The following is a 27,959-nucleotide window of genomic DNA, read 5'->3' on the forward strand; positions in this document are numbered from 1 at the left end:
GACTCCGTAGCTTTTATATTTTCCAAAATCCCTGTATATCCGATAGTATTTTATAGAGTAATCATTTACCCACCCACCGTGGTATGTGTTGCTCTTGATATTGGCTGGAAAGTAAGGTAGTGTTGTAAACAATCCCCAATTCCCAGCTCATCCATATTTCTATTTATAATAGATAGATAAATCAACGTGAGAGAACAAAAAATAAATTTTATTTTTTCGGTTTAAAAATACGATTTCAAATCGGGAACGCTAGGATAGACAGATACGTTCAGAGCTCTTATTCGCTAGAGAAATTCTCGCGTCACGGAGGTGGGAGAGGCTCAAAGATTTGTTCTAAGCGGCGCGTTGTAATTTTCATTGTCGGTTCATACTTTCGTGAAGTGTGTACCCCTTGAGTCGAAGGTTCTAAATCTCAGGATCCTAAAGGTAAAAAATGTTTGTTTATGTATTTTTGCCTGTGATTTTAAGTTTTTTTCAACTGTTACTATTTTATTTTACAATCAATACCACTTTATAGCAAGGTTTAGCCTACAAATTGCTGAACCTAGACTTCCATCAACATTTTTAAACCTTTTATTTTGTTCATATCTATAACTTGCATGTCATTTGCTTAAATATATATCTCCTGCATATATCTAGTTTAAATGAAGCTTCTTTTAATTTTTTTTTTGAAATTTTCTATTACGTAACATAACATCAATAAAACACAAGACACTAGTATGCGGCTTTTTAGTGAAACTTAAAACTATGGCTCTAATATAGAGAAAAATTGTGAGGGAGTCAATCGAATCTCAGTTACGTAACTTATCTAGTGCCAACAGTCAATTCCCCTCACTTTAAACGGAAACAGCTGAATATTAATAGATATTTAGGGACAGTAATTGGTGACTCAAACATAAAATTGTTCAATTGCTTAAATACATCAATTAAACTTAGTTAGCTTGTTGTTGTAGACAAATACGTTAACTTATATACAGAGTGTGTACTTCTGGTATACAATAGCTTGAATCGTTTTTTTAAATAAACAAAAATTCTATCAAGACATTATTGTACATAAAACATTTTTCATATTTTGGGCAATTACTTGCATACTTTTAATTATACTGTCTGCAATATTGTACCTAATAATGACAACTTATAAAATTCTTAGCAAAAGTTAATGTTTAAGCATCTATATTTTCTATTGAAGTTGAAACTTTCTTAAATGTTTTGGCGTAGTCAAGTCAAAAGAAGCATAACAGATTTGATCTTAAAAGAAGAATTCAAATAGGAAATATCACTTTTTAGAACAATAAAATAATGTTTAAATGTAAAGACACACAAAAATGAAAATTACAAGTCCAAAAGTGGAAAAAATAAAAGACATACTGAGCTAGGTGGCATGGACTAAAAATTAAGTCTTACTTAAGATACCATTAAGAAGTAAGTCAAAGAAGACATGGCGAAGTTGGAGAATAGAAGCATCTTAACAAAAGGAAAGACAAAAAATGGAACATAGTGATTTAGGAAGGTTCTCAAAATAAACTAAAAGATTTTTTTCTATACAAAAGCCATTTCGAAGTCAAATATCTAATTTTAAAAGATAAGAATATCCTTTAAGTTATAGTTTACAAATTATTAAAATATTTTTCATTTTACAGGGTGTTTCTACAATACTATATTAACTGTTACATTTTTAAATAGACCATCGAATGTTTCACAGAAATATATTAAAAACATTAGAAAACATGACATCTTAATAATTTATACAAGTTTAAAAAGTATGATAAAATAAGGTTTATAAAATATAGTAGGTATACAATTTTCGTTCCTTTTTTGCACTTGGTGGTAACTGTAGGTTCAATTTTTTTAAGTAGATATCTGTTGTCCCATTTCATTTGTTTTTAGTTCTTAGTTATGGCATTTACGGGGTAGGTTACAAAGACACGTCCTGACCTGGCTTTTGTGATCATTTTTCTTAGAATTCTAAGAAACGCCATTTTGTGACTTTTAAAATCTTCTTCATTTTCTTATATCTATTGCTCATCCTTATTTTAGTGAAGGTCAAAAAGAACTTTTCGACAATTATTTTTTGGCAATGGAGGAACATTTTTGCTAAACTATTTATAGAAATATAAACAAAAGTAATTTGGATAACGGTAAGAATTTTTGCACTTTTTGTTTTACTTATTAATGTTCTGTGCAAAAGCATTAAATAAAGTGATATTTATATATTAGACATCAGAAGCAATGTTTTTATTTGGTTTGTTTATGGTACAATACAGAAAAGAGCTGAAATTTGCAACCCCTTTTAGATACCGAGTTCTAGGTGCCTACTTCTTTAATAATTTTCTTTCTTATTATTTATTTCACCAACTAGCTCTGTTCCTTTTGATAATCTTTTAATGTAAATATTTTTTGAAAATAAGTCTTTATATAAATCGTTATCGGCTTCTGCTATTAACACTGTATCGTCCTAATATCATAAATGATTTATCTTTATTTCATTTACAACCACTCCAGATGTCTACCTGCTGATCTCTAAAAAGGTGCTTATTGTTGAACTCTTTTTGAATTTTCAGTTTAACAATCAAGATGTCTAGGAATATTACAAAAACAATTCCATTGTGATTTCCTTTATCATGAAATCCTTGATAATCTTATATCTAAATTTCAAAAGCATGTTATTGGATTGTTTTGTGGTGGTTATAGTTATTTACTCTATTTTATGCTTGCCTTTTGCTTGATTGCCTAGCTTATTGTTTTCTTTAACAATCCTCCTAGTATTTATTGAACTTCTACTTGGTTTCTAAACTTTTTCTGTTTCGATTTTGCTTCCATCATTATCTCGTGCTATTATAAAAGGCTTTACGTCCTTATTCCTATATTCACTTTTTCACAAAAATTGGTTTTTCCCAAAAATCATTTAATCCCATTTACAACTGCTCCAATTTGCTGTAAGTATACATTATCACCACGTGATGTAGAGATTAAGACTTGGTACATCATTTTGACGCAAAATTAAAAAAATCAGGACTAATATTAAAGCAACTTGACTATATGTATATTCAAATATGTAACAACTAGACAATTCTAAAGCAAAATTATTTATTTGACATTTGCAAATCCTGTGGTCATTGTTGACACCATTTTTTTATTGAAGGGACAATATAATATAAATACAATACAATATAAATTCTGTGACGAATGCGAAACCGTCAAATAAACAATTCGTTTTATAATTGTGACGTTTATTAAAAAATATTTTATTAAAGCAAGAAAACAATATCCAAATCATGTCCATAGTAGATCGCTTTATCCCCTTCACAAACATTTTTCATAAAAATACATATTTGAAATTTTTTTTAATCAATATCTCCAACGAACTTGACGTGACGACGAATGTGGAGTTTTATACAAACCAAATATAAATCTACATATTCTTAAAGTATTTTTAGATGTTTTATGACCATTATGCAATGAATAATTAAAAGAAATGTGGAACTGACACTTTTCAGGTTGAGAAACCTTAGAAAGTGACATAATTGCATGACTGGGAAGGAGAATATGATTCATTTTTATTGAAATAAATAGTTTATAGTGTTTTTATTGTTACTACGTGAAAATCACGTAAATTCTTACCTTTTGAGTATTACTAATAAAATTTATCTTATCAGTTGGTTTTAGAGAATTCGAACATATCAATAACATCATAATTATTGCTGTTACTAAGCCGTGAAATAATCTTTTAAAGATTTGCAATACACGAAATATAATCTCGTAATTTGCCACCGAGTACTATCTTATTGATACAAGAATTTAATTGATTATTCGAAGAAAACAACTTGTACTCTATCACAATAACTATAAGTAATTTTAACAGATAGAATTTATAGAGATGTATACATACTTTTTGAAATAAGGAATTAAATATGATGAATTATGTCTAGTGTATTTAATCAAGTTATACACAATCATGTATTTAAATATTAAAAATATCGTATTTCTCAGGTTCAATGTAGTGGGTCCCACCACTGCACATTTTCTAAATTATTTCCCATAAAATAATTTAAAAGCCTGATTTTTAAATTTTTTTATTTTTGGTAAATTATGAAATACTTATTATATATAGAATATAGATATAGATAAAATTGACGTAATTGTTACTAAGATTAGGGTATGTGTCAAATGAAAGCCCACGATTACAGAATCAATTTAATTGTATCCTCCAATTTTGCTAGTGACTCATTCTCGAGATAATGAAAAAAACGACTTAGGTCGCTAATCTAAAAAATAATGTAAAAAAGTCTCGGTTAACTTTTTGGAGAGAAACAGTTAAAATGTCGCTTTTGAAGTTATTTCTACAATATTATTGAAATAATCTTCTAGATTATAAAGTAAAATTAAATGTTAAAAGTTATATAAAAAAATTACCTATTAGAAGCAAAGTATCTATTTGAAATGATACTCTAACTATCAACAATTGAAAGAAGAGATCTGGAAAAACTTAAAAGACTAATTTTAACTGTTCATATTTTTAAAAATGCATCAGTGTTATCATTAAAAATACGAAATCAGAATAGTTCCAAACTAAAGAAGGTCTACGACAATGAGGAGCCCTTAACCTCACACTATTCATAAAACTCATATATAATATAATTAGAAAGTCTTACAATGGAGTTGCATTCACAATGGATATCTAACTCAAAGTTGTACTTTTGCAGGTGACATTGTAATTATTGCATCATCGGAACAATAGCTTCTTCCTACAGTGCTGTGCACCTAAAATACGCGTTGGCGAATTATCTTAAGACCAGCCGTCTGTCTTTTGCGGACGCAAAGGCTCCCCAGTGTTCTTTATGTCGATACAGTTCTTTATATTCCGTATCCCCGACATTCTTCTAAGACCTACAGCTCTTCTGACCCAGGTATCCAATTTTTCGTACCTTGTCATACCTTTTGGTCCCAATTAAGTTAATTAACCCTATCTCATGATTTGCCCTTCTTAAAACATCTTTGTTTCTTTCCCTATTTGTCCTTGGTAGGCAAAACATTCTTCGCAAGGTCCACATTTTGAAGGCCTTTAACTTGTTAATAAATGGTATTTTTAACGTCCATGTCTCCATTATTCTTCTTCTTCTCGTAGCACTACAACCCGGGGTGGGTTTTGGCTGACTGCACAACTTGCTTCCATCTTGAATGGTTGTCCGTAATAGTTGGGTCAGTAGGCAGCCCCAATGTTCTTAGATCTGACCATATATTGTCTCTTCATTGCATTCGTGGACGTCCTAAGGGTCTTCTTCCTGTGGGGGCTTCCTCCCATATTAATTTGTCAAGGCGGTTATTAGGGAGTCTATGGACATGGCCAGCCCATCTAAGACGTTGGGATTTAATCTCTTGGACTATATCGCTCGCTCTATACATCTTCTTGACCTCAGCATTTGTTCTCCTTCGATATTGGTTGCTATTAATGTCGTGATAAGGCCCAAAGATTCTTCTGAGGATTTTCCTCTCAAAACATCTAAGTTTGTTTTCTTTCAGTTTCTTTGGTCAGGGTCCACGTCTCACACCCATACATGAGCACCGGTCTAATCACCGTTTTATATATTCTAATCTTTGATGTTCGTGTTAGGCTTTTAGATTTAATAGTATTATGGAGGCTGTACATACATCTGTTTGCTGCCTGAATTCTTTCTTTAATCTCTTCCGCGATATCGTTATCTGCAGTGATTGTTGCTCCGATATATTTAAAACTCTCCACTCTTTCAAAGTTATATGGGTCTATTGTCACATTTTGCCCTATTCTATCTCGTACCTTTTGTCTGTTAATGCACATGTATTTGGTTTTCTCTTCGTTTACCCTTAAACCAGTTTTCTTTGCCTCTACCTCCAATTTATTAAAAGTCTCCTTCACATTGGTGACAGTGTTTCCCACAATGCCAATGTCATCTGCGTATACTAGTAGTAATTTTGGTCCATTTACTGTCAGTAATTCTATTTTAAGGTGTGCTGCTCTTACTACTTTCTCCAGGATGATATTAAAGAGGAGAGGTGACAGCGCATCTCCTTGTTTCAGGCCATTGCTTATTTCGAAAGATTCTGAGAGTTTGTTACCTATCCGTACTCTGGATCTACAGCTATTCACACATAACTTAACAAGCTGGATAAGTTTTTTTGGAACTGAAAGTTCTGCCATTGCATTCCACATCTGACCCCTTTTAATGCTGTCGTACGCTTGTCAGAAATGTATGAAGGGATTATGGATAGTTCTATTGAATTCCCATCCTTTTTCAAGCAGCTGTCTTAGTGTAAAGATCTGATCTATGGTCGATCTATGTTTTCTGAAACCGGCTTGGTATTCCCGCATGAAATTTTCTACAAACGGTGTCAGCCTACTTAATAGGATGTTTGATAAGATTTTATATGCCGTATTAAGTAGGGAGATGTCGCTAATTAGAACACTTGGTTTTGTCTCCCTTTTTATGGATGGGGATTATTACACTTTCGTGCCATTTTGTTGGTATTTTCTCTTCGTTCCATATAAGTGTTATTAGTTTGTGTATTTGTCTATGTAGAGTTTCTCCTCCGTAGTTAAGGAATTCAGCAAGTATATTGTCAGAGCCTGGAGCTTTTCTCCATGCTGTAGGAAAATATGGACCATGCACTGCATTTAATCATCCTTCATCGGAAAATTGCGGTTACATAGTAGCGGCTTAAATTAAATAAAAGCTTGTCTTGCTTATTCGGTACGGCATTTCATTTCTTGTTGAGGATCCCATTGGTCATTCATTATCATTCCCAAGTATTTGAATGTTTTCACTTGCTCGTTTGGAGCATTCTTTACTTGCAGTTGTACTTTTAAAAATGCTTTTTTTCTTATTGCCATACATTTAGTTTTTCCAGCATTTATCTTCAAGTCATATGTTTTTCCTACGGTTTATATTTTATTTAGCATCAACTGCGTATCATGTTCGTTGTCTGTGATTATCGCGGTGGCGTTTTGTAGCATGTTTATCATTCCATCGTGTTTTACGGTATCAAACGCTTTTTCATAATCTAAGAATGTGATGAATATATCCTTTCGTTGGTCTATGCAGCTTTGTACAAGCGTATAAAAGCAGAAATCTGCTTCACGTGTAGCCAGTCCGCTCTTGAACCCAACTTGCGTCTCGCCGCTTATCTCTTTCAGTTTTCTGAACATTCTTCTGTTGAGGATGCGAAAAAATACTTTAAGTAAATGACTCATTAAACTGAGCAGTCGGTGGTCTTTGCATTTTACCGCATTTTGTGATTTAGGGATCATTATAAAGGTTTAATAAAGCTAATCCGTTGGAATGTGGTCGGTTTTATATATGGCATTGAAAATTGTTACCAGTATGTCGAAGTTTTCATCTTCCAACAGTTTTATGTCTTCCGTAGTAATGGCATCCGGTCCAGGGGCCTTGCCCAGTTTCGATACTTTTATAACGTACTCCACCTAGGCACAATTAATGGGAGGGCCATATAAATTTTCCGTAGGTGAGTTAGTAGTTGGCATAGTTGGTCTATTATCCGTAAAAAGGAACGAAGCATAGTCTGTCCAAATTTAAGCTAGTTATTTCTGACTATGTAAGTAGTCTCCCTGATCATTCTTCAGGCGAGTTTCATATTTATCATGGAAAAATTGCTACAAGATAATGAATAATGATAATAATAAAACTGAATAAGAAGGGGACTAAGGTGACGGTGATAACAGTAAAATGTAGACTTAAATATAAAAATATTTGATGACGATTTAGAACAAGTCAAACACGATAAATATCTAGGTATCGACATGTAGAATGATGGTAAAGAGCAAATAGAAACAAACAAAAGAGTAGAAAAAACAATGTACTATTCTTATCCTGAAGTTTTATCAACCAAAAGGCAATTATACCTTGTATGTATATAAATCATGAGTACTTTCAAAAAAAATTAAAAGTAAAATACAAGCGGTAAAGACTAATCAGCTGAGAAGAGTAAAGTTCACAATACGCATAAATTAAATGAGAAACAAGATCTACTAGTAGGACCAATTTCAACGCTCATTTAAAAAAGACAGCAGAGTTGGTGAAGGCACCGGGAAAAATTGGACGCCATGAAGACAGCCAAACAGATATCAGAGGTTAAGATCCAAAAGAGAAGAAAACGAGAAATGCCAAAGGGGACATAGAATTCTGTAGTTGTAATTTTGAAAAACGAACAGAAAACATAGTTAGGAGCAAGAATAATGACAAGGAATACGAGATAATGGATGAAATGTATAAAAAATTAGAGAAATTTTACATATATACAATACACTCACAATATACTCTCTACACTGAAACGTAAAGGGTTTTTTTTCCAAAAGTTTCTAAAAGTCGATAAGTGTTTCTAAAAAAATTTCCTTTTTAGAGAATTGGTGACTAAATAGTAAAAAAATGAAAATTTATTTATGTAAATGATGTAATTTGTTTAGATTATTGACCACTCACTAACAACATTCCAGGAAATGCCTAAATTACTTCATTTATTACTAAATTAAATGATTTTTAGTGACAAAACGAAATCTTAAATAAATATTAACATTATGCCAAAAACTCAACAAATAAATATATTAGTTACTGTAATGGCGTAGTATGGTTTGTTATTCAAAAATAAACTCAACATAATTTGCTTTTATAATTTCTCATGGCATTTTACTTTCTGGTACACAAATAATTGTCACAGATAATTTTAATAGTTTAATAATGACAAATGCCAATTAAATAGGGAGTTTTTTAAGCAGAAACAACTAAAGCGATGATATTTAATAATGTCAACTCATGAAATATGAATTATTGTTTTGCCTTTGATCTATATATTTTATTTTTTCGTCTGTCCACAACCCCCTAATCGCAAAAAAAAAGCTTCGATTGGCAAAGGTTAAAAAACTATCTAACAGAAAAACACATAAACGCGAGAGAATTAATGAGAGTAAGCACATCAACACGAACTTGAGAAATATACAAATAATTGCATAAAGAAAACCTGTGAGAAAAAAAATGGCTATATCATAATTAAAATAGGAAGAAATCACAAAAACGAGTGGAGGAAGGAAGAGATAATTGATATAATGGAGCAACGCAGACCGTATAGGCATAGTCAGGAATTAAAACCGCAAAGGTTGATGAAAGAACGTTGTGAAGAATTGGAATCACTACAAGAAAAGCGGGACATGGCAATAAGAAAAAACACACTTTTAAGAGTACACCTGCAAGTAGATAATGCTCCAATCGAGCCAGTGAAAACATTCAAATACTTGGTAATGATACGAAGTATATGACAGTCAAAAGAATAACTGACAATGAAAATAATATCACAATAGACAACTATACTATCGAACGAGTGGATGCCTTTACATATCTCGGCACAGAATCAATCAGAAGAACTCCGTAAGTAGCGAAAGTAATGCACGTATTTCCAGCGGGAATCGTACCTACTATGCTAATAAAAGATTGATGACATCGAAATTATTAGACAAAAGAACCAAAATGACTATCTACAGAACACTGATTAGACCCGTAGTAACCTATGGATGTGAAACTTGGGTAATGACGAAAAAAGATGAAGCCCAACTCAGGACATTCAAGAGAAAAATACTGAGGAAAGTATATGGCCCGATACAAGAGGAAGATGGCACATGGAGAGTCAGGAGAAACGACGAGGTAAATGAGTTAAATGAAGGTTATGACATTGTAAGATTTGTGAAAAGTCAAAGACTGTCATGGCTGGGACATGTGCAGAGACAAAACGATGCAAAAACAACAAAGAAAATGTTACAATGGAAGCCCATAGGAAGGCGAAAAAAAGGAAGGCCCAGAACGAGATGGTTGGATGACGTGGAAGACGGCCTGAAAACAATGAACATAAGACAATGGAGAAGAAGGGCACAAGAGAGATCTGAATGGAAGGACATAGCCAGACAGGCAAAGACCCATCCAGGGTTATGATGCCAAAAGAAGAAGAACTTGGTAATGATGATGAATGACAAATGGGATCCTCAACAAGAAATAAAAGGCCATACCGAACAAGCAAGACAAGATTTTATTAAATGTAAGCCGCTACTATGTAACCGCAATATTTCCTTCAATCTCCACTACAGGATGGTCAAATGCTATGTATGGTCCATATTGTTATGAGGCATGGAGACATGGACGTTAAAAATAGCCTCCATTAACAAGTTGCCTTCAACCTCCTAAATCTGAGACTTGCGAAGAATGTTCCGCATACCATGGACAGATGAACAAATAGAGTGAGAAACGAGGTAGTCTTAAGAAGGGCAAATACTAAGAGAGAGTTACTTAACTTAATCAAGGTACCAAAAATTGGATACCGGGGCCATATCCTGAGAGGAAAAATACGCAATCCCGCAACTAATTATCCAAGGAAAGATTGTGAGCAGGTAAGAAGTAGGTCGCAGGCGAATCTCGTGGCTACGGAATATAAAAAACTGGGCAGGCATAAATAACATTGGCGAGCTTTTACATGCCTCAAAAGACACACAGCTGGCCTTAAGATAATTCGTCAACGCACTATAGGTGCATGGCACTATAAAAAGAAGAAGAATTATTTGTTAAATTCTAGTGAAGAATCAAATTTTAACTACTGAAACGCAAAATTGATGTGAATAAATAAAATATTTAACCATTATTGTGACCTATCTTTCCACCGGTTTAATATATATATATATATATATATATATATATATATATATATATATATATATATAGTGACTGTTTTCCAATTAATTCTATTCTGGGTAAATTTACATTTTATAATTATTATCCAATACGGAATAGAATGGAAATCTGGCTTGCACACGTTGAAAATGATACAGAGAGAAAATATTTTCACACGGAACATCCCAAATGGTTTTGAAAGTAAATTTTTTTCAGTCAATTTTGTTACTGGTAAATTTACATTTTATAATTATTAGTTTATTAGTTTATTATTAGTTTTAAAAATAAAATGGTTCCCTTTGAATCATGTACTTATAAAATCGATATGAAAAGCTAAAATATTTAACTAATGTTGTGAAATTTCATGCACCGGCATTTTCAAATATCAATACTGACTATTTGCAGTCAATTCTGTGCTGAGCAAATTAATATTTTATATTTTTTGTCCAATACTGGATAGGATATTGGAAAACAGAGCTGCACCCGTTGAAAATGATACCGGGAGAATATGTTTTCATCCTGAATATCTGAAAGGGTTCTAAAATAAAAACCTTTGAATAATTATTTATATAATAGATTTGAATAGCTATCATATTTAGCTACCATAGTGAAATATCATGCACTGGCATTTTAAAATATCAACACCGAGCGTTTTCCTGTTATTTTCATTCTGCAGAAGTTCAAATTTTATATTTATGGTTTAATATCAGAAAATTTAATCTGCATGATGACATCGAGATATTGTTTTGTCATATAGGATATTTAAAACTGTTTTGAAAACCACATTGAACTGTTTTTGAATGATTTTCCAGATATCTGCTAACTTAGCCAGAGAGTCAATAAAAGGAGCAGTTAGAAAGTGACAAATACTAAAGACAAGGTACAGAAGATGACATATAGAGTAATAGCCAAATAAAACCAAATGGCTGGAGCAAAACAAGTGCTACAATTAAGGGATCAACGTTATTGTTCAGAGAGTCATATAATATTACTAAAACAAAACAACGGACAATTTAATAGATGTCAGATTCAAGAATACTCTAAAAGAACGAAAAAGAAACAGGAGAACAATAGAAAATGTGCAAATGACACAAAATACTCATCCTAGAAATTTCACTATCTGTATACAAGAAACTAGTAAATTTAGAGCACAACTACCTCTACAAAAATGTAGGTTTTTATTTAAAAAACTTTGGACGGCTTCTTTATGACGTTATAACATCGATTACTGAAAATAAATACGTAATAATGTTCCCATAAATTTCAAATCGGACGTGTCTCCGCATTTTTCGCTTAGACTCTAGATAATAAACGAAAAACAGAAACTATAATGACAATCCATAAAAAGTATATTTAGAAATATATATAATCAGATCAATATCAAAACTTCTATTAGTGGTTCAGATCAATAAATTAGTTAGAAATCTTTGAGAAGGGGCGGAAAATAAAACTAGGTATCAAGCTGTGTTTGTTACTGGCGAAAAAGATAAAAATAGCAAAGAGTTACATAATTTTAAATATAATATGAATGCATACCATGCCATAACTCACGATACATCGGTATTTTTATATAAAAAAAACACTTTAAATCGTACACTTAAATTGTATCCTTTTTCTTTTCACGTTGTGTTTTTCTTCGTCTTCAACACAGTAGTTGTTGCATCCATTGTTACTTATTAATGAATTCTAAGTGGGCGGTATCTTTTTATGCTTTGTTTATTAGTTTTATATTTTGTAAGTTTATATATATATATATATATATATATATATATATACATATATAGTGTGGAAACCACTTATGGAATAAAATTGTTTGTGCCCTTGTTATAGAAAATAATAAAAAACTCTGAGACACTCTGCTAGATAGTCTGCTATTTAAACTAAATCCGTAAATAATGCGGATTGTTATCAATCAGTTGTTGGTGTGTTGACATTTTACATTAAAATAATAAATTCCTAATTAAAAGCTAATTTCTTGCAGAAATAAAAATGAAATATTTAACTGAGACCCACCGAATTGAGATTTTAATGATGATCGGTTACGGGGAGAATTGTAGAAGGCAAGTTGAAGTAGCAAACTTATTTAATCAGAGGTATCCTCAGTTGCCTAATATTGCACAAGGTACTGTGTCTAAATTTATGCACAATTCAGAGAACTTGGACATGTCAAACCAATGAAAAGAAAACCGAACTTCATTGAAGATGAGGTGAAAGTGGATATTTTGTTAAGTGTCGCAGAGAATCCAACGTCAAATTCACGTCAAATTTCACTTGTGGGTCACACAACTATTTCACAAAATTCACTATTTCACAAAATAATGTGGGTCACACAACTGTCCTAAGGTGTCTCCATGAAGAAAAACTTCATCCATATAAATTGACTTTGGTGCACGAGCTAACAGAAGACGATCCAGATCGTAGAATGGATTTCTGCGAAAAAATGATGGATAAAATTAGCACAAATGAAATAGCTCTTGGCACAATTCTTTTTTCTGATGAATCAACATTTACATTGAACAGAGAGGTAAACCGACAAAACTGTAGATATTGGTTAGCGGAGAATCCTTATTGGATGCGTGAGACACACACTTAGTATCCTCAAAAGTTGAATGTTTGGGCAGGTATTATATGAGATCATATTATTGGTCCTATATTTGTAGATGGTAATTTGACAGCGGAAAAATGTTTAAGCATTCTAAGAGACGATGTTCTTCCTCAGTTGGCTAACTTATATCCCAATCCAATAGATCCGACTCTACCGCATGAAACTGTCTGGTTCCAGCAAGACCAGCTAGGTCGCTAGATCTTATGCCTTTGGTTTTTTTTCTGTGGGATTATCTCAAGAACAAAGTATATGCAACACAACCAAGTAGCATTGAAGATCTCAAAGAAAGGATAACTACAGACTGTGTTATTGCCAACAACAATGTGGAGAACATTTTGAGCATTTATTTTAATGTAACCCAATCAATTACCTCGGGTATTCTATGAATTAATTGTCTTAAAGAAAATTATACTTAATTTCAAAATTTCACCTTGTATTATTCATAATAGACCCTACATGATATAGTTGGTTGAGATCAGGTTGTTAACGAGCTTTTAAAAACATAAAAATATACAGGGTGTTTCATTTAAAATACAGATTATGGACTATGCCAGACTTACGTGTATCACCCTGTACGTTCAAATTTATGTTTAAAAAGCGCACATTTAAATTTAAAAGTTAAGGTATTTCAACAATAAAATTTGTTATTATTTTCTAAAATAAGGAGACAAACAATTTTATTCCATAAGTGGTTTCCAGTGTATATACCGGCTTATTTCCTTATGGCATAGTCCTATCTTAAATTGGGACGTCTTCTTGGTCTCTTGACGCCTCTTGGATACCACAGTGTAATGCTATTGAACCATCTATTGTCAGTTCTTCTCGCTAAATGTCCCGCCCGCTGCCATTTTAAAGATTTAATTCTGTGGATTACATCAAAACCTCGGTTTTCTGTCTGATCAATTCTATTCTTTTTCGATCTCTCTTTGTTATACCTAGTTCCATTGACCTTTGAATGACTTTGAGTTTCGCTCGACTTTCTTTAGTGTCCAAGTTTCGCACTTTTTTCTTCAGGTGGAGTGGCATCCTGGATTTAAATACAACTGCATTTTTACCAATAGATGCCCAAGGCAATTTCATTCTTTTGTTGATTTCTGAGAATAAGAAACTAAATTGAAATTTATTTATTACACTGACATCTTTTATTGTAGCAATCTTGTTAGTTAGAATGAAGTTAATTTCGTTCTTAGTGGTACCATTTGGGGCTGCCCAAGAAGATTTTCTGTTCTATTTTTTCTTAAAGAATGTATTTGCAATAGACATTTTTTATTTTTGTTGCCGACTCCATATTTTACCATAGCTTGTTCCTTGTCGTTTGTCTTTCCCGCTATGGCATAAAAGTCACCAATTAAATATTTGAAGGGATTTTTAATGATTAATGCTTCAGTTATGTTACTGTAGAATTCCTCTATTTCTTCGTCGATGTAAGTAATCGTTATATATAATCGGGCATACATTTGTATATTGTATCTCTTTGATAGTGGTAAGGAAAAGCTAGCTACTCTATCGGAGATATTTTTATATTCTTAGCGATGACAGAACGATAACAAAAAGAACCAGAAAAGAAACACTAAGATGTTTAGTTGTGATATTTTTATTTATAGCAGAAATTGTTTTTTGTAATATCTAAACTGCAAGTGCGCCTGGAGCGAGAAGATAGGTGCTTTATATCAACAGGAGAATTTAAAAGTCGCTGATAGAGAGTCTAAATTAGCAGTACTAAAAGTTAAAGCAGAATCATGTAGAAATATGTACATTCAAAGGTCCCCTTGATATCAGGGAGCATAAAAAGAAGGTACATAAAATAACCAAACTTATTGGCCTTAAGTCTTTCAATTCTTATTGCTCACCTACTTTGTCCTAAAGGTTTAAGAATTACTTTTTTCCATAAAGATGGATAAAACACATGAATTCACTACAGAAATCAGTGCCTATAGATAAAAAGGCATGCAGAATTTTAAATCTTATAGCGATAACCCAGCTTCACTGACGGTACTAGATGATATTCTAATGATAATGTTGTAGCTTGATACTTGATACCTTGCTAATTGAACGTAAAAATTCCCGGCTCTAGCAAGTCGTTGATCCAACAAGTGGCAACAACCAACTGATCCACTGAACCAACCGACTTTAAAATTTTTAATAAATTTTTACCATAAATTAAAAATAACATTTTAGTTAAGAAGTTTTTATTTCATAGTATTTTTTTTTTAATTAAGGTATACAGCCAACCACTGGGAATTTCCCTTTTAAATTTTGGTTTATAAATATTTATAAAGACAGAATTTTTGTTTTTATTGGTAAATTTTATAGCTACAAATTCGAAAAAATTAAGTTAGGTTCCAATTATCTTTTGTATAGTTCCAGTTTATCTTTCACATAAAGTGTCACACTGGCCCTTTTTCACATCTACTTTTCTAATAAAGTTGTATTCTGGTAATTTTAGGTATAACTCGGTATATCAGGGTATATGTCGAATTTATAGTTCATCATATACTTTGACAACTCGTCAAATCCAATGTTTTCTCATTTCAGTAGTATTTGATATATTCATTTGAACATTGGCTTTATTCCAGTTTTAAAGTTTTTTTATTCTTTACATCAAACTACTAGTTCGTGTAATTTAAATTGTCTTTTATATTTCCAAGTCATATAGTAGTGAAGTACGAACAATACAAATATCATAGAGAAATTGGAAAGGTGGAAAATAAAATGTTCAGAGCTATATATGGAGGTAAAACACGGTGGAAGATTGGGTAGGAAAAAAATCCTCAACTTTATGGACGAATGTATTACGTTCAAAACAAAACAAATTTATTCTTTGCATTTACACTGACGTATGTTGATAACTATACAAATTGCCATAAATCCCAACAAAACATTAAATATATAGATAAAAAGGCGTCGTATGCCATGACCCACGTTTCATTAAATTCATTGCCAAGGGCAAAAGTAAATCAATCCTGGAAGACGTACGCGATGTACACGGCGGGCGGTATATATATAGCTCATTTAATTTTAGTTTTCAAATAGTTATGTTTAGAATCATTAAATGCTTGTTGTCTACTCGTCTTTAGAATATTTAGCTCCTTTGTATTAACGATCTAAATTATATAAATTTAACAAAATACGGAGGAAGATTTTTTTTTAAATGTCCATTAGATGGAATAAGGATTATACATTAAGATTATTATGTATCAAGCACACAAATGGTTAACGTTGAAAATATTATATCAAACATAATTATATTTATTAAATAGCATATAAAATAATAATAACATAACATACGGTTTAAAAAAATAGTCGATAATAAATACTGTTCACACAACAAAGAAAAATCTTCGAAAAGTCTGACCAGTACGAATAAAGATCATAGATTGTAGTTTGCAGTTATTGTCTAGGTTTTAGCGCCTCTTGCCAAACTTTTTTTGGATCGAGGCCTTGCTTCAATATGTACTTAAACATTTGCTTCACAGCACCATTCCAAACACGAAAGCTCCTGACGGTTCTCGAAAATTATAACATAAAGATTTATTTCCTACTTCTGAATTTTAACACAACTGCCAAGCAGAAAGTACTTTTAAACTTCTATACTAATTTTACATATATTTTCCAATATTAGTTAGATATATAAACCTCCAAACACATGAGAAAATATTAAACAGAGTCCAATTTAATAAAAAATATATAAAATTACGTCATACAATGAATAAAACATTGATAGGTTGATAGGACGCGGAGAAGTGGAAGATAATTAAACTCAATAATTACAAAACATGCCATTAAAAAAGGTGAAACTAGATAATTGATTGTTCTTCTTCTTCCCTCATATCGGGAAATAGTCTGGCTGTTTTTTTTTTTTACTTTTTTTTCACATTTTATCCATACATCATCTCTAAACAAAGCGGTTTTATTTCTGGGTATGTTAGTGGTCGTCCCCTTTGCTCTCCCAAGCGTCTATCGTTTCTTCTTTAACTTATCCCTGAGCTTTCCCAGGCCTTCTTCACCGTTATCAATATCTAGTATTTTATTATTAACAATTTCATATTTTCTCCACTTCCAGAATTTCGTTTTCAACAAGATAAATGGTTATTAAATGTAAAAATAAGAAAAATGCTGTTTATAGACAGCATAAAAAGAATTATAAAAATAGGTATTAAAGCAATGAAATACCAATACACACATCTAAAAAAGAAACTTAATGGATAAAACTGTTTTTTAAGTTTTCTTGTATTCTAACATTTGCAGAATTTTTTCCATATAAACTTTAGTAATTTCATAAAATGTCTAACGACTTTTAATGTCTGTCTTGTTTACTTCGTCATCTTTGGCCTTTTTCTGAGCCCTTTTTGTGCCATTGAACTAACAGTATTACTAACATCTCAAATAACTTGCGGCATGGTGTGAACATATAAGCAGTACAAGATGAAATAATTATAAGCCATTGGTTTCGATAGTTTTGACTAGTTTTTTCCCTTTTTTCGGTCCTTCACTTGTACTTTCCAGTCTCTTGTTACCATTTCTTCTATGTCGGTCTGGACGGCATCAAACCACTTCCTTCGGGTTCTCTCTCTTCTTTTCTTCCATAATTCTTCTGCTTGCAGGACTCTGAGGATGTTTCTTTCTCTTGTCATTCGTAAAACATGTCCCAACCATCTAACACTCTTCGCTCGGAATTTCTGCGTTATTTTGGGTTTCTTATAAATCTCCATTAACTCCTGATTTGTTCTTCCGTACCATTCCCATTAGTCTCCTTTATCCCATCAAATACTATTCTCAGCATTTTCCTCTCAAAATTCTCTAACTTTTTTCTTCTTTTTGATTCATTGTCCAAGTTTCACATGCACACAATACTGTTGGTATCACTATTCTTTTATAAGTTCGAATCCTGGCTACCTTAGACACATTTTTTGCCGTCAGCGGTGCGTTTCATGATCCTACTGTTTTGCTGCCTTTTAACAACCGCTTATCTATTTCTCTCTCTCTTCGCCTCCTCTATTTGTAACTGTTACTCTCAGGTACTCAAATTCTGTTACCTTCTCGAAATTATGCTCTACCTTATTCGTTCTTAGAGTGATCTATTTATTTTCTTCTGCATTTTCCCCTCTCATTACAATATACTTGGTTTTTTCTTGATTTATAGTTACCTTCTTCTACCTTCTTCTTCAAATTTTGTAAACATTTTTTTAAGTTCTATTCCTGAACGAGACACAAATACCAAGTCATCTGCGAAACCTATGAATTGTTGTTTTTTGTTAAGGATCGTTCTGCTTGTCTGGATCTTGGTTCCTCTAATTATTTTTTCTAGTACTAGGTTGAATAAATCTGTTAACAGGGGATCTCCCTGTTTTAATCTTCTATTGACGTTAAAAGGATTTGAAAGACTGGCTTCTATCATTGACTGTATTAGTTGGCGTCATTTTAACTTATCGTATCAGTTTCTCTGATATTCCTACTGATGTCATTGCTTCGTATAGTACTTTTCATGAGATGGAGTCGCGTTTAAAATCAATAAAGAGCATATGTAAACCAAGGTTTTGTTCATACCTGTTCTTTTATAATAATTTAAGCACAAAAATTTGATTCGTTGTTGTTCTTCCATGTCTGAAACCAGCCTGGTATCTACTATTAGCTCTGTTTCGTAGGTTTTTAATCGACTTCGTATAATTTTTGCTAATACTTTATATACTACTTCTAATAGTGCGATTCCTCTGCAATTTTCATAGACAGTTTTATCACCTTTCTTGTGAATTGGACAGATGAGTGCTGTATTCCATTGCTATGGCATTTTTTCGTTTTCCCAAATTTCTATAATAAATCGATCTTTTACTGCAGTATATATCCTCCTACTTTTCATACTTCTGCTAGCACTCTACTTTCTCCAGCGCTTTTATAATTTTTTAAGTCACTTATTACTTCTATTATCTCGTGCTGTGTGGATGCTTGTATTCGTTGTTGTTCTGTTTCTTGTGTTCGTAATAATTCATCGAAATACTCTGCCCATCTGTTTAATTTTTCTCTATTGTCTCGTAGTAACATACCATCTTTATTTCTGCAAAACATGTTACTTTTATTTTATATCACCCGTCTCTTTTTACTCCTTGATAAAAATTTCTCATTTTTTGTCTTCTATTATTTCTAGTTTTTCTAGTAATTTTCTCTTATTTTGTCTGTATGATCGTTAAGCTGATCTCCTTTTGGTTTTATAATGCTCTTTACGTGTTTCTGTATTACTTCTAATATTTTCCATTTTTGCGTTAATTCTTTGCGCAAGGATTCTTCTGCAGTCCCCATCAAACCAGTTTTTTCTCTACTCTTTTTTTGCTTTCCCAATGCTAAGGTCTACCGCTTGTATCAACTGTATTAGCAAGAAAAATTACTAATATATTATTTATATGCAGTCAATTTATCAGAATTTTTAATGAATGTATTTTTTTGAAACATAAAAATACAATTATTTACTCCGTAATATCGACATGAAAAAACATTTGCAACAAAAAAAAATTTTAAAATAAATTAAAAAATATCGTCTCAAATCTACCAAATCTGTTTTTGTCCCCTGATTATGACTTTATAAATTTATAATATTGGAATCATTTATCCATATAAGTCGATCAAAAACTACTTGGTTTAACAAAGAGAAGAGCAAATTTGGAAAAATGTTTACCTTTCCGTATAACCATCCTTTAATAGTTTATATATTCTCTCAAGTAGTTTTAAACAATTAATAACCTTCGTAAGGTCAAATCAATATTAATATCAAATTGTTTTCATTTAAAAGGCTTAACATTAACAAAAATCAAAGCAGAACTATATTCAAATCACTGTTGACATAATTGGCGTGTTGGATGCCCAGGCGGTCTAGTCCGAGGCAAAACTTCTTGTTCATCTTTTCACAGCCGTGGATAAAAAAATAGTTCAAACAATATCTACAAAGGTTTTTCTAGCAAAGAAAGTACAAACGGGTTGATTAGTAGGAAAGATTATGGCTTTCTCATGAAATTAACTTGGTCTACTCGTACTACTTATAAAAGACGTAATCAATAACTGAAAAATCGAAGAAAAAGCCTTATTTAGTTAAGAAAAAATATTTTCGCATCAAAATAAAGTCTTAAGAAAAATTCTACAACTGCAGTAGCCAAAATATACGAACTGGATTTTGAATTATTGCCTGATTCACCATATACGAAGATTTAGCACCCGCTGATTTTAATCTGTTTCCTATCCTAAAAAAGTAGCTCAGGAATAAGCGATTTTCGTATAATTTTAAGGTAACAAGTAAATTGAAATAAGTGTTCGAAGCGACCAATAGAATATAAAAAAAATAATTTTTTGTTTTTCAAAAAGATGTGCATTTTCTTTGTTAAACCATGTAGGTATCAATCGACCCTCTCGTAAAAAATGAAATATAAACAAAAAAGTACCAAAATATAATTGTCTCCTTTTAAATTATAGGGAATATTGACCTGAAGAAGTTTTAGTAGTTACGCTCATGTCTCAACAACAGAAAATTCGATCTGGTAGAGACGCGTGCTAAATGACTCATCTATCGATTAGAGGTAGAGAACAGCGCCCCTTTAGCAGACATTGAGTAGAGTTAGAGCTTGCTTGTGGATAGGATAGTCAGAGTGTCAGTAGTGCGGACACCCGGCAAGAAATATACAATAGTTAACCGGAGACAGTGCTAAAATCAGTGGAAAACTGGAAGGGCTATACAGTAGGTCTGAAAAGTGACCAGAAGGGCGTCACCTAACACACATGCCAAAAGGTCTTGTCAAGTATTTAGACGTAGTGTTAAATTTTTTTATTTAGCTAGATATTATATTCAAAGATGGGTGGTTGTGCATCTAAGGAAAATAAAAAGGAAATACAGGACGACTCTGGGTTTGTACAATATACATATCCTGTTGGTGTCTATATGCATGGGGTCTGCCTGACAATGTGTTAAACGCTTTATGTAAATGTTATCTATATTTTATTTTCGACTTCAACTGTTTTGTTAAGTTCTTTTTAAGCAAAAGTGTATCATTAGAACTCGGTGATGTGCTTCTCTGTCTTACAAATGGGCGTTATTGCAATTTAAGTAGATTTCCAATGTAGATATACGTACTCAAATATATGTGTGTAATGCTCTCTTTATTTCAATAAACGGCTTCATTTTCTATCTGTATTATCTATATTAATCACTGGTTGTTTATATATTGACTGTACTTAATAATTATTAGATGTTGATATATCAAAAAGTATATAATCTCAACGTGATTGAAATACCGGTCAGAAGAAAAAGACATTAATTTACTTCTTTGAACTGTTTTATTATAAAAAAGTTTGCAAGAATATAGATATATATGTATATATATATATATATATATAATATATATATAATATATATATATATATATATATATGGTTTTTTAAAAATAATCAATATTTTGAAAAGACTGTTAGTTTTTACAAAAGTATAGCGTGTTTTAAACATTAAAAAGTGAAAGTGAAACAAAACTAGACAAAAAAAGTCTTTAATAAGACATATTTCTCCCACGAGCCCTTATGGCTACAGCCTTTCACTTTCTCTCATGTCTCACGATATTTCAATCATCATTTGAGGCAGAAGAGTCTCCCAAATTCTAAATTAAACATGTCTTTCGGTTCTAACCATGTGATTCTATATGGCTTTGGATAGCAGGAATCTTCTCTCTAGCTTACTTCAAATCTTTTCGAGGGTGTTAAAATAATTTTATGATATTTATACCCAAAAGTAGTTTTGAATACATTATATTAAATGTCAAGTTTAGACACGTGGTTTTCTTAATCTATCAGTTTGTTTGTAGATTTTTTTCTATTAATTCTGATATTAAGCGACAATTTTTGTTTCGTTTTTTATATATCTAAGAGTTTATATTAGGTAGTTACATAGATACAGAATATACTAAACATAATTTTGATATTTAAAAAATGTCTAAATTGATTTATCTATTCTACATATTTGCAATCACTGTGTGTTATTTATGTCGAACTACATCACTGCTTTACCTATTATTTAATTTTTTATTTTATTTCCTATGTCACATGTATACTTCTTTCACAATTTTATCTATTTTATTTTTGTGTCATAACTTTGTAATAATTTTCTATCGATTTTGTTGCCATTTCATATTTTTCAAAATATGAGTACTATTCAGAAATAATGGTGGAGGAACTTGTTCCGAACTGTGGTACTAAAACGGTCCTGAAAAATGCTTATACTAAGTTATCTGCACACTATATTAAATCTCTATTTAAATTATTTAAATTATAGTGCAATAAAAAATTAAATATCAGTAAACTCGATATATCAGTAATATCGATCAATATCAGTAATATCGATTGAGGTACTAACTTATTAAAATGTATCAATATAATGGCGGAGGTTCCAGCTTAATTTATATAAATAAAAACTACCAATGTTCGAGATTGTTTACAAACAGTGGCGGCTCATTCATGAAGAGCATTGGCTATGATCACTAAAGATTTCTCTTGTAACTCAACTTTGAAATTGGTTCGTGTAACAGACTGGCAGATAAATGTTTTTAAAAGCTCTGGGATTTTTAGCTTTACAACTTTAACAAATCCTATTGGTCTATTCTAGTATCATTTGAACACGACATAAATGTGATTCTATCTTCACTCGCTTTAAGACCTAGTGCGCTCGCTTCTTTAGATGATACGAATATTTTGTTGGGCAACAGTCTCCAAAATACAGCACTCTCATTTGCATTATAAATTTACATTAAAAAATTATTAATTACGAAGAAGACTCAGTTCTTCCACTTTGTCTTTAAAATGCTGGATAAATGGTAAATAAACGATTTTTAAAATTATTCAGCCACTCAACCCTCCCGAAAATCGCCTTTCTTTGTAATATATTTATAAAATTCGATTGCTTGTGCTTTTAGCAAGATTACAGATACAGAAATGTGTTTAGAACGCTCTTGCATCAAGAGACCGTTTTCCATTTTTGGACATTCAACAACTCTTTAATGTTTTACGCTTTTCTGGTCCAGATTCTGAAAATCGTGTAAGAAGCACCTCCAACTCCATATTCTCTTAAAAAATAGCACATGTTTTCTCCACTGTCTAACTTCTTTAAAATGTGCATTTTATCTTTCAAAGCTAGAGTCTTATATTTCCGTTTACTTGACAGTTTTTTAATTAAAATATTTTTACTTAAAACAGCAGCTAAATATGTAGACACATGCGCCTGATAAGTTTTCTGGGTTTCTAAGACTCTGACGTGACGGTGAGCATACGCGGTGTGTGGTTTGGGAAGGGTTGAGAAGACGCGGGCGGATTACTGGATGTACGGTTTATTAAAGTGTGGTAAAAAAGGTGGAAGGCAACCGTAAATACGTATTTCTGACTATTTGTTCGTCATCAGAACGGTTCAGCAAAGTTAAAATACGAGAAAATTAATTTAGGAAAGGATCATAATAGAAGCAATGCAACCAATTTGCGGCAATAATGTTAAAAGACCCTGAGTTTTCAGACTAACAACTCCGAAGGAAGCTACAGCTACCTGAAAAAAGGAATGTCAAACGTTTAAAACAAAAAGAAAAGGTTAATGCGAATACGGTGCAGCCAAGTTAGAATGAGAGAAAATTAACTTGGGAAAGGATCACTATATGAGCAATTCAGCCAATTTGTGGCAATAGGGCTAGAAAAACCTGGATCCTGACAATATTGCCACTAATTGGTCGCATTGCTCCTGTAGTGATCTTTTCTCAAGTTAATGTTCTCCTATTCTAACTTGGCTGCACCGTACTGATGACGAACAAATAGTCAAAAATACGTATCTTCCATCTTTTATACCAATTTGTTTCTTTTTTCGTCTTGAGAGATATGCCGATACTTATTACCTTAGTTTACTATTAACTCGCATTAACCTTTTGTGTTTCATATATGTATATATATATATATATATATATATATATATATATATATATATATATATATATATATATATATATATATATATATATATATATATATATGTACCATGACGTAAAATGCGGAATATAGATTAGAAATGCCACTAAAAGATTGCTGGAAATATCATAAATAACAGAAATGGAAGTAAGAACGAAGGATCACTGGAGATAAATCTCCAGCAGGACAACGAATTGTTGGCTCTACTTTAGAAGTGGAGCAATGACCTTACGCAAAATAAGTAAGAAAAAATAAGAAAAATAATATTTTTTAGTCTACTGGTATTTCATAAATCATGATATCTATTTCTGGGGACTTGTGGATTTTATGTTACATCCATAGCCTTGCTTAACATTCTTGTTAGATGTCCAAATCATGGATCACACGTTTTGTTTTCATTGGGACATTTATTTACTTATTTATTGTAGTAAATGGATTTATATGTTTTTATTACTTATTTAGTGTACTGTGTTTATGACATATACTGAGCATATATCTTTGATCTTTGATAAGGCCACCAGAGCATCTTTGTAATTTTTTCTAAAGACATATTTCTAGGCAAAACCAATTGCAATTTTTCTACGAAAAGTGATATTTCGAGTATAAATTTCAATTATGTCTTTACCGCTGTATCTTTTTGTTTGCCTTATCTGGGTTGCTATATGAAGCTGTTTAAAACCCGATAGATTAAAACTTAGTATACCCTCTTCACAGTATCTTATTGCTCTATTAGTTATCGAAACAGCATCTCGATCTTTGGATTTCGATAAATTCATAATATCACGATTGTTAACCATTCAATTAAATTGCATAAATTGCAAAATTTCATATAAATCTTTATGATATTTTCAAGTAATTATTGAATTAATGTTAATTAATTACTTCAAAAATAAACAATGTATTTGTCGTCTTTGTAGTAACAGTCAGAGGAATAAGTCAAAGGAAACTGTTCTTAGCGTCTTGTGAAAATATATGTAGCTTCTATTTTCCTACACTAGAGATAGTTCATACAGTTGGCTCGCTTACAGTCTGAGCAAACAGACAATCAACATTCTTGACCTATTGCCAAGTGTGTTAAAATTGGTAAAATCTTATTTTTCTCAAAATAATGTCCCAGGTCTTCAATTATATTTCATATCAATTTTGAAAACTTTGTTTCGGTGGAGTTTTGACTTAAAATCCTGATGTTAGATACAACTTTATTTATCTCTTTGATCATAGTGTAAAATTGATAGTTTTGCCGATCTTTCTCTGTCCTTGAAGTCAATTTTAATTTGAATTTAAGTCATCGTTTTTTTGTCCGTATTATGCTATATTTTTACTTCCTTATACTTCGTTATAAGAAATCACTTATCTACTAATATCTAACTGCAGTTATTAATATACAACCACACTATTGTATTTCCATAAAAAAAACTGCATATTACAGCTCAGTAAAACTATATAGCAAAATATGCAATTACGTAAAGTAAAAAAAATGTAAATATGTGTTAAGTTTGTCGAAAACTGAAAAAATATTTAGAAGCAAATCATGGTAATGTTAATACATATAGTATTGATAAATTATATTTTTTTACAGAAAAGCCACCATGGTTGACGCTGCCGTTTTGGACAAACTTGAAAGCGGATTCGCCAAGATTAAAGAATCCAACTCCAAATCCCTCTTAAAGAAACACCTTACCCAAGAAATCTTCGACAGCCTCAAGACCAAGAAAACCCCCACTTTCGGTTCCACACTTCTGGATGTTATCCAATCCGGCAAGTATATGTTTTTATATTTAGGTTATTCTGAAGATATTTAAAACGTTTCATCAAATAGTTTTTACTATAATATTATTAAAAATTGGATATAGAACTGGTGTGATTCGTGATCCAAAATCAGTGTTGATTTACGAAAGCCAGACCAAAAATAATAATCCGTCTGTCAATTACTCTTTTTCATATATTTTAATGGTTTTTTTATATATTTTAATGGTGTGACTAAATAGTTTTGTGTCCTGAAGTTTATACATTATTGTATATCTTCTTTTTTTGTATACATAGCTAGTAAAATTCAACTTCCTCTACTCATTAAGAGTTTGTCCACTTCCATTATTGTATCAAACAATCCATAGGCCCAATTCTCTTATCTATCTTCTAATACGGTCCATAGAAAGGATTACTTTTGCATAAAATTTATGTCTCTCCTACACCTGACACTAGTTGTTACTCCATATCTTTCACAACTCTCATGTACTCATATATATATATATATATATATATATATATATATTATATTTTATTAAACGTTGCTCTGAGTATAACGATATATTTGGTATTTCCACAGGCTTAGAAAACCATGACTCCGGAGTAGGTATCTACGCCCCAGATGCTGAATCCTACACCGTCTTTGCTGACATCTTCGATCCCATCATTGAAGACTACCATGGTGGATTCAAAAAAACCGACAAGCACCCTCCCAAGAACTGGGGTGACGTTAGCGTATTTGGCGACTTAGACCCCACCGGTGAATTTGTTGTGTCCACCCGTGTCAGATGCGGACGTTCCATGGAAGGATACCCATTCAACCCATGCTTGACCGAAGAACAATACAAAGAAATGGAACAAAAAGTTTCCAGCACTCTCTCTGGCCTTGAAGGTAAATATTTTAAACTATTACCTGTATAATTTAATACAAACATATTTTTTTCATAGGTGAACTTAAAGGAACATTCTACCCATTGACTGGCATGAGCAAAGACGTCCAGCAAAAGTTGATCGACGACCATTTCTTGTTCAAGGAAGGTGACCGTTTCTTGCAAGCTGCTAACGCCTGCAGATTCTGGCCCTCTGGTCGTGGAATCTACCACAACGAAAACAAAACCTTCTTAGTATGGTGCAACGAAGAAGATCATCTTCGCCTCATCTCTATGCAAATGGGTGGTAACTTAGGAGAAGTCTACAGACGTCTAGTTACCGCTGTCAATGACATTGAGAAAAGAATTCCATTCTCTCACAATGACAGGCTTGGTTTCCTTACTTTCTGCCCAACTAACTTGGGCACCACTGTTCGTGCTTCTGTTCACATTAAGGTAAAAAAACAGGAATTTGTATATTTATTATATAGATATATCGTGTCATCTTTTTTTACACATTAGTTGGTAAAATGGTAAATTTTATAAAAATGATGATGACGATTTTTGTTTCAGGTTCCTAAATTAGCTGCCAACATGGCTAAATTGGAAGAGATTGCTGCAAAATACAATCTCCAAGTCCGTGGTACTCGTGGTGAGCACACAGAAGCTGAAGGAGGAGTCTATGACATTTCCAACAAGAGACGTATGGGATTGACCGAATATGACGCCGTTAAAGAAATGTACGATGGTATCCAAGAACTCATCAAGATCGAGAAAGAGTTGTAAAACGTCTATCAGTATGCTTTATCAGTTAAAAGTATTTATAAGCAGTGATGTATACATATTTTATTTTCTACTTCTATTTAAAATGCCAAAGGTATTAGCAAAGTTTACATAAGATGTTTTATTCAATGAAACGTTGTAGTACGTAAACAAGTTATATTCTAGTCAACATTTTGTTTTAAACAAAAAAAAATTCAACAACTTCAAATCTTATTGGTATTATTATCACTATTTTTAAATTATTTTTAATTAAACTCCTAAATAAAGTAGTATTTTAAAAAAACTTTGTATTTA

The 27,959-nt window shown here is 31.9% G+C and overlaps 1 protein-coding gene across 2 annotated transcripts; it reads left to right on the plus strand.

Moving 5' to 3' along the window:
* Positions 1-266: 266 nt before the first annotated feature.
* Positions 267-27,948, plus strand: Argk1 (Arginine kinase 1). 2 transcript variants are annotated; one of them, XM_072545800.1, is made up of 6 exons: positions 292-426; positions 20,758-21,186; positions 25,847-26,025; positions 26,594-26,905; positions 26,962-27,338; positions 27,456-27,948. In XM_072545800.1, the coding sequence occupies exons 2-6, from the start codon at positions 21,134-21,136 to the stop codon at positions 27,666-27,668; spliced, it is 1,134 nt and encodes a 377-aa protein (XP_072401901.1). In that variant the 5' UTR covers positions 292-426; positions 20,758-21,133; the 3' UTR covers positions 27,669-27,948. The 2 variants fall into 2 exon arrangements, with proteins under 2 accessions (XP_072401902.1, XP_072401901.1); XM_072545801.1 differs by lacking the exon at positions 20,758-21,186 and having other exon boundaries at positions 267-426.
* Positions 27,949-27,959: the final 11 nt, after the last annotated feature.

The sequence above is a fragment of the Diabrotica undecimpunctata genome, chromosome 10 (assembly GCF_040954645.1).
Source record: "Diabrotica undecimpunctata isolate CICGRU chromosome 10, icDiaUnde3, whole genome shotgun sequence".
In the NCBI taxonomy this organism is placed as follows: Eukaryota; Metazoa; Arthropoda; class Insecta; order Coleoptera; family Chrysomelidae; genus Diabrotica; species Diabrotica undecimpunctata.